Source organism: Ceratotherium simum, chromosome 19 (genome assembly GCF_057802395.1).
Source record: "Ceratotherium simum simum isolate JZ-2026a chromosome 19, ASM5780239v1, whole genome shotgun sequence".
NCBI lineage: Eukaryota > Metazoa > Chordata > Mammalia > Perissodactyla > Rhinocerotidae > Ceratotherium > Ceratotherium simum.
The window spans coordinates 32,620,105-32,634,843 of NC_141918.1; the positions used below are offsets into that span (position 1 = coordinate 32,620,105).

The window sequence follows — 14,739 nt, forward strand, 5'->3', positions numbered from 1 at the left end:
ATTGTGTGGTAATGGCCTCAAAACAAAGACCTTGAAGGCTTTTTATTTATTTATTTTTTTGCCTAGGAAGATTCGCCCTAAGCTAACATCTGTTGCCAATCTTCCTCCGTTTTTTCTTCCTTCTTTCCCCCCAAAGCTCCAGTATATAGTTGTGTATAGTTGTAAGTTCTTCTGGTTCTTCTATGTGAGCCACCACCACAGCATGGCCACTGACAGACGAATGGTGTAGTTCCACACCCAGGAACCGAGCCCAGGCTGCCAAAGTGGAGTGCACTGAACTTGAACCACTAGGCCATCAGGGTTGGCTCTTGAAGACTTTATGGTGACATCCCCATGAATGGTTAGAGAGGACCCAATCATTTTCTGTGTCTCTGTTGGAAGTCTAGGACCATTCTTCTCAGGCTGCAGATGGGAAAACTGTAACACAAGAGTCTCGTGAACTTCACTGTGTCCACTGAAGGTCAGTGGTTACCCCCCACTTGGAAAAGTCACAGTTAGGTGGCCCTGAAGCCACTTCCACAGCAGGGCTTGGCAAAGGTTTTCTGTAAAGAGCCAGATGGATAGCCACTTAGCATGATGTTTGTGAGCCAAGAAGAAAAATAAAAGATATTAAGTAGGTACTTATAAAACAAGAGAAAAGACAAATTTCCACAACATTTTTATTGATGAAATTCAAAATATAATAATACTTGTGCATAATTTTTTGTAGTATAGATCTACTAATGAGAACAATGGAATTTTATTTTTGGATAGCATTTTGTTTCATTGGGGTTCAAAATTAGTGTCTCCTAACATGAAATCAATTGCAAATATCCATCTATGAAACCCATTCTTAGCTCATGGGCCATACAAAAACGGGTACAGGCCAAATGTGGCTCATGACCTCTGTGGTGTAGTCACCATTGTCTGAGGCAAAGTCAATGCTGGGTGCTCCGTTCCAAGAGTCTGTGTAAAACCCTGATTCAGAAATTGGACACCTGAAAGCAACTTTGGAGTAGCTCTTCAAAGATTCAGATGTTCCTCAAACACAACAGTCAAGTACCGCAGTGATTGAAACAACCATTTTTTCAGGCAGTATTTACTGAGCACCTACTATGCACTGGTGCTATCATAGTCACTAGGGATACAGTGGGGAGTAGCACAGATGAACTCCCTACCTTAATAGGGGATGAGACTGCAAACAAGTTAAAGAAAGAAAAGAAGGTCAGAGAGTGGGAGCACCGTGGAGAAAATAAGAGAAGGTGTTAGAAGAGCGATTGGGATAGGGAGCTACTTTGGAGAACGTAGTTTACTCAGGAGTTCCTTTTTCTCAGCATTCTTATCAATCCAAATCCAAAAGAAAATTGTATTTTTTCCATATGATGGGGTGAAATTAAATCCCACTGCATTCGATTTGCCTCCCTGCTTATTGGTAGGCCTCATCATCTCTGCACACTCTCTCTCTCTCCATATATATATATTTCGTCTTTCAGGTTTCCTCTTCTGTTCATTCCTGGTCAATTCCTTGTCTATTCTTCTGTTTGGTTGTCTGTCTTTTCTTATTGTTTTGTTGATGTTCTTTTAAAATTTTGGATATTAATCCTTTATTGATGGTATGCGTTGCAAATATCCTCTCCCAGCCTGTGACTTGTCTTTTAACTTTGTGGTGTCTTTTGTTTCCAAGAAGATTTTAATTTTTAGCTGGCAAATATCTGGTAAATAATCTACTTGATGTGAGAAATAGTTGTCAGCTGCCCGTCCCAGTGGGCAAATTGACAAGTCATGGATTTCGAGTTTAAACCTTCATTCCGTTCCTTACAGCTGTCTTGCCCAAATGGATTAATGTCTCAGCCTCGGCTTCCTTGTCTGCCAAGTGAGGACAATTCCTATCTCACAGGTTTGTTGTGAGAATTAAATGAAAGAATATATACAACTCCCCCAGCTCAGTGGCACCTCTCACCCTACTCTTAAATAGTAACCTTCTTGAGGCCTCATGGTCTCCATAATACCATGTCCAGGATCAGTACTTAGATTTTGTTTAGTGTGTTGGTTAAACTGAGTTTATCTTTAAAATGCATATAAAGTACCAAGTATAATAATATGCACTTAATTGACTAAAATGTGGAAAACAAGACCCAAAAAACAATTTAGCAATTAGCTGTTTAAACCACAATTACTCTGCTGGCCTCCCTTGAACTAGAGAAGTAACAGAGTTATAGTAAGTGGCACAGTCAATAGGAGATTTGTAAACATTCTTTTGAGTGAAAATTATATTTTGAAAGCTTGGAAACATTTATACAACCCTAACATGCACCTAAATTATTTTACAGCATGTTGTAAAACATATTTGTAATTAGTTTTGAAGGTGAAAAAAATCACAAATCGATGTGAACAGGTAGGCCTTAACAATTTTATAATAAATGAGTTATACAGAGAATAAATTTATAATAAAAATACTAACAAAAATTTACTAGTTACTGCTAGCTTTTATTTAAGATTTAAAAAAATATTCCAGGGCCGGCCCCGTGGCTTAGCAGTTAAGTGTGCGTGCTCCGCTGCTGGCTGCCCAGGTTCGGCTCCCGGGCACACACCGACACACCACTTGTCCGGCCATGCTGAGGCTGCGTCCCACATACAGCAACTAGAAGGATGTGCAGCTATGACATGCAACTGTCTACTGGGGCTTTGAGGGGAAAAATAAATAAATTATAAAAAAATAATAATAATAAAATAAAAAAATAAAAAAAATATTTCAGCACCTCTGATGACTGAGCATATTATATATGCTTTAAATTTCAAGAATAATAAAAGAAATATTAAAAATTCCAATGAATATTGGGCTTTGCACCCTACAGACACACATGCCTTTTTGATGCTCAGAGGTCAGCATCCCAGCCCGTAACACAAGGTTGAACAGAGACAATCTCCATCTAGGGAGCTCTTCCCACAGGCCAGCTGTTTTCACCTACATGCTCTCGATTAATCTTCACAACAACCCTGTGAGTTAAGTCCTACTACTTTTTTTTTTTTTTTGGGGGGGAGGAAGATCAGCCCTGAGCTAACATCCATGCTAATCCTCCTCTTTTTGCTCAGGAAGACTGGCCCTGAGCTAACATCTATTGCCAATCCTCCTCCGTTTTTTTTTTTCCCTCCCCAAAACCCCCAGGAGATAGTTGTATGTCATAGTTGCACATCCTTCTAGTTGCTGTATGTGGGACGCGGCCTCAGCATGGCCGGAGAAGCGGTGCGTCGGTGCACGCCCGGGATCTGAACCCGGGCCGCCAGTAGAGGAGCAGGTGCACTTAACCGCTAAGCCACCAGGCCGGCCCCCCTACTACTTTTTTATAGAGGAGGAAACTCAAGTTTAGACAAGGTATAACACTTGTCCACATTCGGTGAGTAGGGCAGCAGAATTTAAACTTCTGACCTCAAGTGTAAACAGATGAGCCCATCTTATAAGTGGGGCTGCATCATCATGAAGTATTTTCATGACATTTGTAAGTAGGTCTCCAGGGATCTCATGTGTTACCTCCACTGGCTTTTTCTATATTGTTCCCCCAAAACTGCTGAATGATGAAGCCTCCTTCCACATGTGATCTAATCTGTGCTCAATGGGCATGTATTTTACTAATTAGCATTTTTAAGGGATTTGTTGTGCTCCACTCAGAATAGATGAAAAATAAACTAAAAATACTTGCTGTCATATTGTGCACAATAGCAAACACTATACAACATGAATATTGCCTCTGATTTGTGGCCAGATTCTGAAAACACGTTTGGAAGTCTTTCAACTTGCTCCCACTAAAAACAAGTAAGTGATCACCATGAAGATGGATTTAAACGTGGAGTTTGATTCATCTCACCAGAAGTCTTTGGCTCATTTACACTCATGGCTTTATTTATTCAAATAACTTGCTTTTTTTTCCCCCCAGAAAAAAAGACCTGCAGACCATCATCCCGTCACTGTTCTGTGCAAAGAATCTAACATAAGCAATGTCCAAGAGAATCACTGTATTTAACAAACTCCAGGACACGCCACAGCACTGTTTATACGATGTAAATCGAGCTTTGTTTTATTTCACTGTTCTGCTAAATTTGGATGTCTGCTTCATTTTAGATCTAGGGCCCCGGAAAAGAGCCTCTCCTGCTTTATTCAATACTGTCGAATGGGCGTATTCAGCAAGGCGTTCAAATCAGCAAACTTGAACCATGACCTAGATCATGCCCATCTAGATATGGATGACTGAAGGGTTATCATACTGTGGTGGCCATCAATGCTGCTCATCAAACATTTCCAGCTCTCTGGCTTCTGAGCACATGGCAGGCCTCTGGCCTCCTGCATTCAGTAGGGCCCAGCCACCAGCTCTGGCCATTGGGTTGTGAGCAGGAGTGCTGTGTGTGGCTTCTACCCAGGGCATTTAATAATGTCATGCAAGACCCTCCAGAGCCCTCACCCCTCTGCCAAGGTGACAGGCAATGTTCCAGATGGTGGCTGCACTGGCAGCCTGGTGTCCAGAGAGAGGATGAGGACAGCACAAAGCAGCACCCCAACCCTTGCCAACCAGCAGTGGATACACAGCAGAGCAAGAAAACACCCTTTGTTAGGATAAGCCCTGAGATATGAGAGTTGTTTGTGATCACAGCACAAACTGGCCCCTCCTGCCCTATACCCCAGACAAATGGTACCATGAAAAATGGTTTGGTGTCTCTAGTGATAAGTTAGCAGATTTGCGTAATTTAGTATCTGAAGCTAAATGTTATTATCTTGTCAGGAAAAGGTCCCTCAGCCCATAGTTCACTTGGACCCCAATCATCATGTTCCAAAATCTGAATTAAATAGACCAAGCAAAATTGAAGAGGGAAAGTTACAGTTGTAACCTTCTGAACTGCCAGTTCTAATTTATTGATCTGCCAAGGTTCTTAGCTGTAAACAATAGAAACCACTCTGGCTAGTTAAGTAGAAAAGGAATTGATTAAAGATTTATTAGCTTACAGAATCTCAAAGGCAGGAACACCACTGTATGCACCAGTGTAGACTGCATTGCCCCACCACTGGGCATAGACACCATGGCTCATTTCCCAATCCTAGGCACTGGATGCCTCCTCTAGAACCTCGGCCACCGTGCCACCCCACGGTCCTCGTGCCACTTGCTTCTTCGAATCTCTAAGGTACAATTCAAACTCTCATGCAGGTCACACGAATGCACTTTAGGTGTAAGGAAAAGTGGGAAAATTATTTTTTGGCTTTTTTCTTAGAAAGGTGGAGAATTCCTCAAAAACAGGAAGCAAATTCAAAGGTATGGTCAAAAAGAATGATAAATACCCACTACATCTGTGATGACGGGTGATCTGGATAACTAAGGTCTTCAGTGCTCATTTCAGTCCACAGTCAAGTTCCCAGAGCCTGCCTGCTTTCTGCAGCTCTTCCTTCAGTCCCACCTGAGTACCCTTCCAATGAACCCCTGTTTTTACAAGTTTCACTTAGATTCTGTCACTTGCAACCCAAAGAGTCCTAATAAAGGAGTAACCATACAATACAGAATCCCAAACTCGCCAGTTGCAAATGAGGCTGTAAATATTCAGATGCTCTGAAGAATTTTTCAGATCTTTTTTTTGCAAAGTAACTCTCCGCATTGACAGAAAAAAAGTCAAACACAGAACATAAAACTCTAACTTTGGTTCAAGAACCTTAATTGGGATCATGGACCAAATACTGATGATATTTGCCTTCTCTCCTAAAAGTCCTCACAAATAACTTCTTACTTAAAAAAGGAAAAGAAGGGGGCCGGCCCGTGGCTTAGCTGTTGGGTGGCGCGCTCTGCTACTGGCGGCCCAGGTTCCGATCCCCGGTGCGCACTGACGCACCGCTTGTCCGGCCATGCTGAGGCCGTGTCCCACATAAAGCAACTAGAAGGATGTGCAGCTATGACATACAACTATCTAGTGGGGCTTTGGGGAGAAAAAGGAGGAGGATTGGCAATAGATGTTAGCTCACCGCCGGTCTTCCTCAGCAAAAAGAGGAGGATTAACATGGATGTTAGCTCAGGGCTGATCTTCCTCACAAAAAAAATAAATAAATAAAAATAAACTTTAAAAGAAAAGAAAAATATTGCACATACATAGGTCTTGTGGGCATATACCAAACTGAATTAAAAAAATCAGAAGTATGCACAACGTGCCAACTTATTGCCAAATGCCACTTGGAAATAAGGCTATCTCTAATACATCTAGATAGAGAAATAGTTAACCAATAAAGAAATAACACACACACAGAGGCACAGATGCTAGGCTCTGGGATTATTTTTTAAAAAAACAGAAAACCTAAACTCTGTTTCTAGGTGCTCAGGTCCAAGATCCCTGAAATGGGCTAGTTGACATAATAGAATAAAATATGAGAAAAACAAAAACCTAAGGGCAAAACTGCACAAAAATGATACTGGATAGTTAAGGACTGCCAAGGACTTGAACTCTTGGGGTAACTTGGAGAAAGTTTCCCCTTTCTCTAAGAATGGCTTCCTGGACAGGGAGAGGGGCCTTTGGGCTATGTCTGTGGCCTGTGGCTAGAGCTGGCTGACCCCGGGTGAACATCTAAGAGACAAAGCCCAGGAGTTGAGGGAAGTAAGTCTTGTTATGTAGCACTTGAGGGAGAAGGCCATGGAATGCCGAAAGCTGGATTTCCAGAGTAGCCCTATTCCTTGTCTCCTCCACATGACATGGCCATTTAACTCTTTCTCCAATTCAGTGAGACATTCTCAAGTTTTCTCAATAAATTTCTTTCTTTTTTTTTTTTTTTTTTGGCTTTTTTTGCTTAAGCTAGGCCAGAGTCCATCTTTCTTGTTTACAACCAAAACAACATTACGTTAACTAAGTGTACTCCCCTAGAATCTTACTCTCCACAATATCCAACTCCAGCCTTAGGTAACTCATCTTTCTTTACTGGGAATGACTTAAAAGGACCCTCAGCTTCTGTGTATCTGGTATTTATGTGCCATGCTGCCATTGAGCTTAGCAGCATTAACCTCACTTGTCACTTTTTAGGAAAAACAATTGTTAACTTTGACATCTGGCTCAGGGGTTGCAACTTCAAACGCCTTCAGAGATCGGACAGGTGACGCAAGGGGAGACTGCTGAGTTGGTCCACTGGACACTCGAAGGCTGATCTAAAGATATCTCTGTTCAAATACTTAAAACACGGTGTGGCTCAAACAAAATTCTTCATGGGCCAAAGTTACCTCCTGAGCCATCAACTAACAACCCAGCTCGCTATTATTTAAATTACATATGGTCCTCGACTGTAAGGCTCATAAAACTCAATTTTGTTTCAATCATTTGAGCAGGATAAAAATGCTTCTTGGACAGCAAATTTTCCCACCCTTTTTTAGCAGAAAACTCCACAGGCCATTAAATGGGACCAACGTGAGGCAACTAGAGAACTCAGGGGCTGCTTTTAAAAGAAGCTTCTCAATGCTGGTAGATTCCTGCTTTAGTGTGTGCAGCGTGGTAAATGAATCAGCCTCCTGTTACTTTCTATGATCACAGAATAAAGAGCCAAATTCCTCATAAACACAAGGACTCCTAAAGTGTCACAGCACAAACGCCTACCACCCTTAACAGTCTCCAGTCTAACCATCCAGCTCCGATTCTCTTCACAGACTAAAAAGGAAATCCAATTTGAGAAAATTGATAAGCTTTCTTTTCCTTGGAGAAAATGGACTGGACAAATTGCACACAAAAACCTAAAATCTCCACCACCGATTGTCGAAAAACAATGGAGCCTCCACCAGCCGTTCCTTTGCCCACAGAATGCTCTCTGAGGACTGCAGGGTTTGGAAGGAGTACAGAGGCCTATTCTCCATCTAAAGCTCATCAAAGTTTTAATCAAAACCTGCTTTTTTGTGTGAAACTAAGCAACTGCTGTTTCACACCCACATGTTGCTAGAGCGCCTGCAATTACCCTCAATGACTCTGTTTAAAATGAAAATGCTTTGCCGCCCGAGGACAGTGTGAGAGGATTGATTAATGCTGTTCCCAAAAGGACAGAAGTGTAGGTACACAGCAAAACCCTAAGAAGCTAGAAACGACTGCTGAGCCGTATTTTACAGGCAATTCAATGCTACCTTCAAGTATTTTGTAAAGAATAGGACTTTTAAGGCAGTTGGATATAGCGAGGGGCATACCATACCATTTTTCCTCTTTCTTCTTGATGACAATCACAGAACTAGAAAACTAAGAGGACTGTGAGAAGTGATGAAGAAAGACCAAATTTGGCCATATGGTTTTTCAGGAGAAGAGGAAACAGCTTTTTTTTTTCCCGACACATTGTTCCAAAGATCTGTAATTAACAAACCAAGCCAGCACATGGCTGGGTTCCGTGGCTTTGTGACTCAGAAGTCACTTTTCTATCCAACGTATTAAATGTCAAGTAAAATATCTCCGATAAGAGAGAAGAAATTCTTCTGGATGCTTGGCTCCTGTATGAGTGCCTCTCCTGTGCAAATAAGCCGTATATTTTGCTGCTGTCTTTTAGGTGGATTGCCAACCTGTAAGAGAAACGTCTACCCAAGGCTGCATACAGAAGCACAAATCATGGAGACCAAATCTTACTCCTCTGTAAAAGCTCCCAAAAAGAACTTACCCATGTAACCATAGTAAATGCATGCCTGTTTAAGAAAGAAAAAAAACAGAAAGAAACACAGAAAACAAAGAGAGGGGAAAGGAAAAGACTTACAGTGATATTTTTATGCATCTGCAGTATGCAGAATTTGGAGACTAAGCTCTGATGGAATGCTTAAATCCTCTGTAACATACCAAAATGTATGGGTTCCAGGGCAGTCCTAATAAAAAAGGGCAGTATTTACCCATCACGTATCATTCGCCCTCATTTCACAATGCTCTAGGATTAGAACCCATGATGTGAAAGAGGATTTAATATTTAGAGCTAGTTCTTGCATGGTTCAGTGAAAGAAGGGGATGAGAAAAGCGGGAAAGAATTGTATGACTTCTCTCTTTTTTTGGGGGGGGTGAGTAAGATCAGCCCTGAGCTAACATCCATGCCAATCCTCTTTTTTTTTTTTTTTTTTTGCTGAGGAAGACTGGCCCTGAGCTAACATCTGTGCCCATCTTCCTCCACTTTATATGGGATGCCGCCACAGCATGGCTTGACAAGCAGCTGCATCAGTGCACGCCTGGGATCCGAACCCGGGCCGCCAGCAGCAGAGTGCGCTCACTTAACCGCTACGCCATGGGGCCGGCCCCTACTTCTCTTTTTTATAGTAGATTATTTTCTTTAAGAGAAGCGTAAGCTATAATTAAAGTGGCAATATAATTGCTGAATTTTGGTGCCTCTAACACCTGCAAAAGAAGCATGTTGACAAGAAACACTCGGCACCCCAATGATTTCATGCAGGTTTTCATCCACCCAGAAAGCCATCCTCAAAATAGATTGGAATTTTCTCTCCTTCACCAATCTGGTAGGTGGCTACGGCAAAGTAACCAAGAACCTAAATAAATCATGTTTATCATGATTCTCAACAAACAAAATTCAAATAAAATAAGATCCAAGGAGTTGAACACATAACATCCAAACTTTAATTATATCAATTATTTAACCATGCATTCAGCTCATATTTCACCAGGTCTTGATGGGAGGCTAAAAAGGAACAAGATTTGTCCCCAGAGAAATAACAGAATTGAGCTCTGTTCCCAGAAGTGGGAGAATAGATTAGATAACTGGTCTTTCCAGTTTTCAGGAATGTTTTAATTCAGCTGTGAAATAATGGGAAAATGAAACAAATTCAAGATTCCACTATCTAGGAATTTGGGCAAGTTAGACCATACATCCTGAAAATAAGTAAATAAAGAACTAAATAGCTAGGGAAAAGGAAATCCAGGGAAATTTTTCCCTAGGAGGCTAAAAACTTAATATTTTAAAAATAGCAATAAATTCACTCACTTCTTTCTTACATATTTTTAACCAAAGACATTTAGAGTTACATATAATAGGTTGAAATAGTAAGATTCTTAAATTTTTTACATATTGGTGTCTCGGCAGTAAGCGTTTCCCAGGGGTCACTTTGGGAAATGAGATCTTTTCCATCAAGAACAACTGCGGAGACAAAACATTCAATCTGAAATGGATTACTAGGTTGCAACACGTACAAAGCAACTCACAAATCAGAATGCATTTCTGTTGTCATCCCAAACTGGGGAAAGATCGGCACGGAAGTAGGATTGCTATGGGAAGGTTTCCAGGTGATGATCCTTGACCTGAATGTTCAAGGATGGCAAGGGCATGAATCACAGAAAGCAGGATGGGGCCTCAAAGGCAAAAGAACCAGCATAAGCCAAATGGAAATAGGTTATAACAAACTACATTTGGGGAACAGCTGACACTAAAGACTCAGGACAAATTAGTGAATATTAAAGCTACCACTACTGTGTGCTTACGATATGCCAGACTCTACGCAAATATTTCCTTTTGTTTTTTTCCTAACTTAATTTTAATAAAACCTGGCTCTCTTGTCTTTGTCAGCCATCCTCACTCCCCAGTTGATCTCCTACAGGCTCACGGCTTTAGTGCCACTTGCACACTGATGACTCCCACGTCTCTATCTTCAGCCTGGACGTTTCCTTCAGTTCCACACTCATATGTTTGACACTTCCACCTGGATGGCTAAAGGATATCTCAAATTCAACATCTTGAAAACCAAACTCCTGATTTCCATCCATTCCCCCCAAAACAAAAAACTAAACAACAACAACAAAACCACTTCTTTCATCTTCCTTTAAAATATATCCAGAATCGGACCACTCCTCACACCCCCACCTCTACCACCCGGTCTAAGCCACCTCATCTTCAGCCTGAATCACTGCAGCAGCCTCCTAACGGGGGCGGATGTGAACGTCCCCTCCAGTGACCCTCTGAGTCTAGACATTCCAAACTTTCCACTTGCAGGACAGGCTCCAGTTATCAGTACTGTTGTCTGAAGTGGAGACTAAGATTGAAGAGTGATTCTTGGACAGGTGACAACAGAAACAACGGAGGCTGAGAGCGGATGTGAAAGGAAAAGTGCAGGGTGGGGTTGAGGGTATCAAGGAGGGGACATCTGAGGACATCCAGAGGCCAAAAGAATCGGAAATCTTGAGCAATATCAAGTCCGAGGTCCAACACCCCCTCTCGGTTAGCCTTTCTTGACTCCCCAGGGAGAGTTCAAGGCCGTAATTACAGCACTGGTCACATTTCTGGAGGCCTGTGCTGAGGGCCTCCCGCACAGACTTTAAACTCATCTTGTGCCCCCTGCACCTGATGCAGCATCTGGGACCTGGTAAGGCCTTGGCAAAAGAGTGTTGGATGCATAACATGATATCGTGGAGAGTGCATCAGGAGCATGGAGAAGGAAGTGCATTCTTCTGGGGGAGCAAATTAAGACTTTACATAGGAAGTGAGGGTTCAGAGATAGAAAAAAGTATTTGAGTTTACCCAGGAAGATAACCCTGATGGCCTAGACAGGACCAGCAGGGCTCGAAGAGGAAGTAGGGGGAAGGAAAGCAGGGGAGGAAATGGTGGGGTGTGATACTGAGAAGTAAGGTAGAACTGGGAAGCTAAAGAAAGCAGCAGGGTGGAAGGAGAGTTTTTCTCTCTCCCCAAGAGATACAGTAGTGAGAAAGAAGGAGGAGGGATGTTTAAAAGAAAAAAAGAAAAGCCAGGCAACGGAAATAAATTGCCCCAGAGGATGCGGTTAGGGGGGATGGGTGTGAGGACCAGGCAAGCTCACGCCTGCAGTTCTTAATCTCCCCACTCCCAAGTACCAAGTAAATTACTGAGCTCCAGAAGGAGGGTAGGAGGCCAGAGGCTTAACAATCAGAGGTTAAAATTAGATTACTCAGTGAGGGCTGAGCCAAGAAGTTAACGAGGTAGGAAGAGCAACACTGTCGAGGGTTGTAAGACAAACCCAGGTGATTACTTTAGTCCTCGAAGTTTCAATTAACTTCCCATTAAGTTGTGCTGGGGGCTCGACTTCTCACCCTGCGCCCGCCACCCTGCCAACGTCTGCGGTGGAATTCAAGGGAAATTGGGCCGGAGGGTGGATCTTCATCACCGCGACGAGGGTAGTGGAAAAGCAATTCACAGTGGATACCCACCCAGCTTTGTCCAGGCCTCGAGGAGAAAACTGGGAGAAGCACAGAATAGAAACACAACCACAGCTCCTTTCTTTTCTTTTCCCTGCCCATCACTCATACGCTCCCCTCACTAAAATGTAAGCCCCGTGAGAGCAGGGCTTTGTCCTCCACTGCTGGATATGCCCGCTTAGCAGGGGGCCTGGCACACAGTGAACGCTCGGCCTATGCTGGTTAATATTGAATGAGCTCTGCTCAGTCCCGCTTCATCATATCTGGGCATTGAAGGATGCGACCAGTGGAGCCGCCTAAGACAGCACAGGGGTAAGAGAAGCGGTCGACTTTTCTGAAGGTCCCAGCGGGGCGGCCGCGGTCGGGGAGGAGGATTCGGGTCTAAGGCCCAAGACTGCACGGTTTGCAACTGACCTTCCGTCGGGGACGCCCGCGCGGGGCGCAGCAGCCCGGCTCCGGCGTCCCGCTCCCACCGCCCCCCGGCGGCGCTCGGCGCCCGCTGCGCACGTAGGTCACCTGCCTCCTGCTGGCGCCGCGCGGCGGGCCGGGCGCGGGCGGCAGGTGCGGCCCGGGCGGCCGGGGGGCCGTGCCCGGCGGGGCGCTGCGGGCTGGCGGCCGGGGCCCGGCGCGCCGCAGCTCCGCCCAGAGCCGCAGGCCGAGCAGCAGCGCGGCGCCGAGCAGACACCGGCGCAGGGCCCCGCAGCCCCTGCCGGGCGGCCGCTCCCGCGCCATGGCGGGGCCGGCCCCGGGCTGCGCTCGGCGGCCGGCAGCAGGGAGGCGGCCCCTCCGGGCCGAGCTGCCAACTGTGCGAACTCCCCCGCGGGCCGGGGCGCGGGCTGGGACCCGCCTCCCTGCCTCCCGTCCAAGCAGGCCTCGGCGTAACCTTATCCTGCCCGGCCGCGGGATGGGGGCGAGGGGCGGCGGGCCAGGCGGGGGCCCGGCCGTGCAGGCGGCTCGGCCGGGCGAGAACCGCAGCCCAGCCCCACCTCGGGGGTCCCTGAGCAGCGCCCTCCCCCCGGGCCTCCAGAGCCTGGCGGAGCTGAAAACTACAAGGCCAGAAAAAGCGCATTCCTAACGGGATGCTGGGCCGTAACTTCATTTTCTAGCATTAGTATTGCTGAAGAAACAGGAGGAGGATAGGTGAGCTCCCAGATTTTGCTACAAGGAACAAGTCCTGATTGTCAAGCAGTTTGCGCCATTAAACGCGATATAAAAATACATCGCGCTTGTGCTCTGGTTTACAACTTCTCTCCCTCAAGAAAGAAGGGGGAGGGGGAGGGGAGACCAGTGGTCAATGCAGAATAATCAAATGAGAGTTATTCCATTTCTAAATTCCGCCTGAAGCCCATCCGTGCTTTCTCTCCGTGTTATGAAATGTGTGGGGGTGAAGGAGGAGAGGGAAAAAGCCAGCGAAGACAGCTGACAGCAGGGAGAGAGAACAGAAGTTACCATGGCATGATGTAAATCAAATTAATTTAGCTCCAAACACACACCTCCCTGCTGTCTTGCAGAGATACAGAGGGACAAATTTATCTCTCGGCAAAATGCTCCCCAGCTGGTATTTCCATCGCCACCTTGACCTTAATTAATCAGGCTGAACGCTCACAGCCTGAAGTCCAGTGTTAGCTGTTCCGTTTTCAATTGTTGGTACAATTCTGTCCCACAGCCCGTTTGAGGTTTGGGCTCGGGTTGTAGGTTTGCGCTTGAGTGTAGGTTTGTTTTCTTTAGCTGTGCCACATTTTTTTCTTGCTCCGCGCTTGCATTTTCCGCGCTCCTATGTGAGACTACTCCTACTGACCCACGCTCTCCCCCTAACGGCCTGCAGCATGGACGACAACAGAGACCAAATACGGAGCCCCGCTCCCCCACTCCCTGCTTGAATTTCCGGAATCTTCCATAAGGAGTCTTCCTCTCTAAAATCCCCCTGGCTTGAGAAAGACCCACTTTATTCTTCGTCACTGTACAAAGCACTTGGGCTATTTCTCCACGCGTAACAAAACTCAACCAAATCTAGTCCATTCTCCTCAGTGTTTCGTTATGATTGACTTCTGGTTTTTTCTTAGACGCAGCCCTCCGGCTACTGAAGATGGGCTCTGTTTTAAGGAATCCAAGCAAGTACATTTTTCCTGACGCAAACTCTTAGGAGAACCTCACATCTTGTAACTATTTAAACAGGAACTGTGGTGTCAGACTTGAACTGTGTGTTGAACTTGTGAGACCTTTCAGAAGCTGTGAGACTTTGGACAAACTAATTAACTTTTGTGAGCCTCAGTTTTCCCGTGTGCAATAGACCTGTGTGTCTGGGAGGATTACAAAGATTGCATAAAATATTATATGTTCAGTACCTAAATAATACCTGAAATAACAGAAAGTACTCAATTAATAGTGCCGTCCTGCGTCCTTGAATGACAGGGATACATTCTGAAAAATGTGTCGTTAGGCGATTTCATCATTGTGCAAACATGATAGAGTGTACTTACACACACCTAGGTGGTATAGCCTACTACACACCTAGGCTATACGGTACTAATCTTATGGGAGCACCGTCGTATATGCAGTCCATCATTGAATGAAATGTTTTGTGGCGCATGACCGTAATTATTTTTATTATTTACCATTAAAGAAAATTGT

At 44.6% G+C, this 14,739-nt stretch overlaps 1 protein-coding gene across 2 annotated transcripts in view; it reads right to left on the reverse strand.

Annotated features, from left to right (window-relative positions):
- Positions 1-12,840, reverse strand: part of METTL24 (methyltransferase like 24) — a 100,597-nt gene extending 87,757 nt beyond the window's left edge. For both annotated transcript variants that reach the window (XM_087444001.1, XM_004422209.3), the window contains exon 1: positions 12,523-12,840. In XM_087444001.1, the coding sequence (XP_087300127.1) occupies positions 12,523-12,840 (318 nt within the window). The remainder of the gene's footprint in view (positions 1-12,522) is intronic.
- Between the last annotated feature and the right edge of the window lie 1,899 nt (positions 12,841-14,739).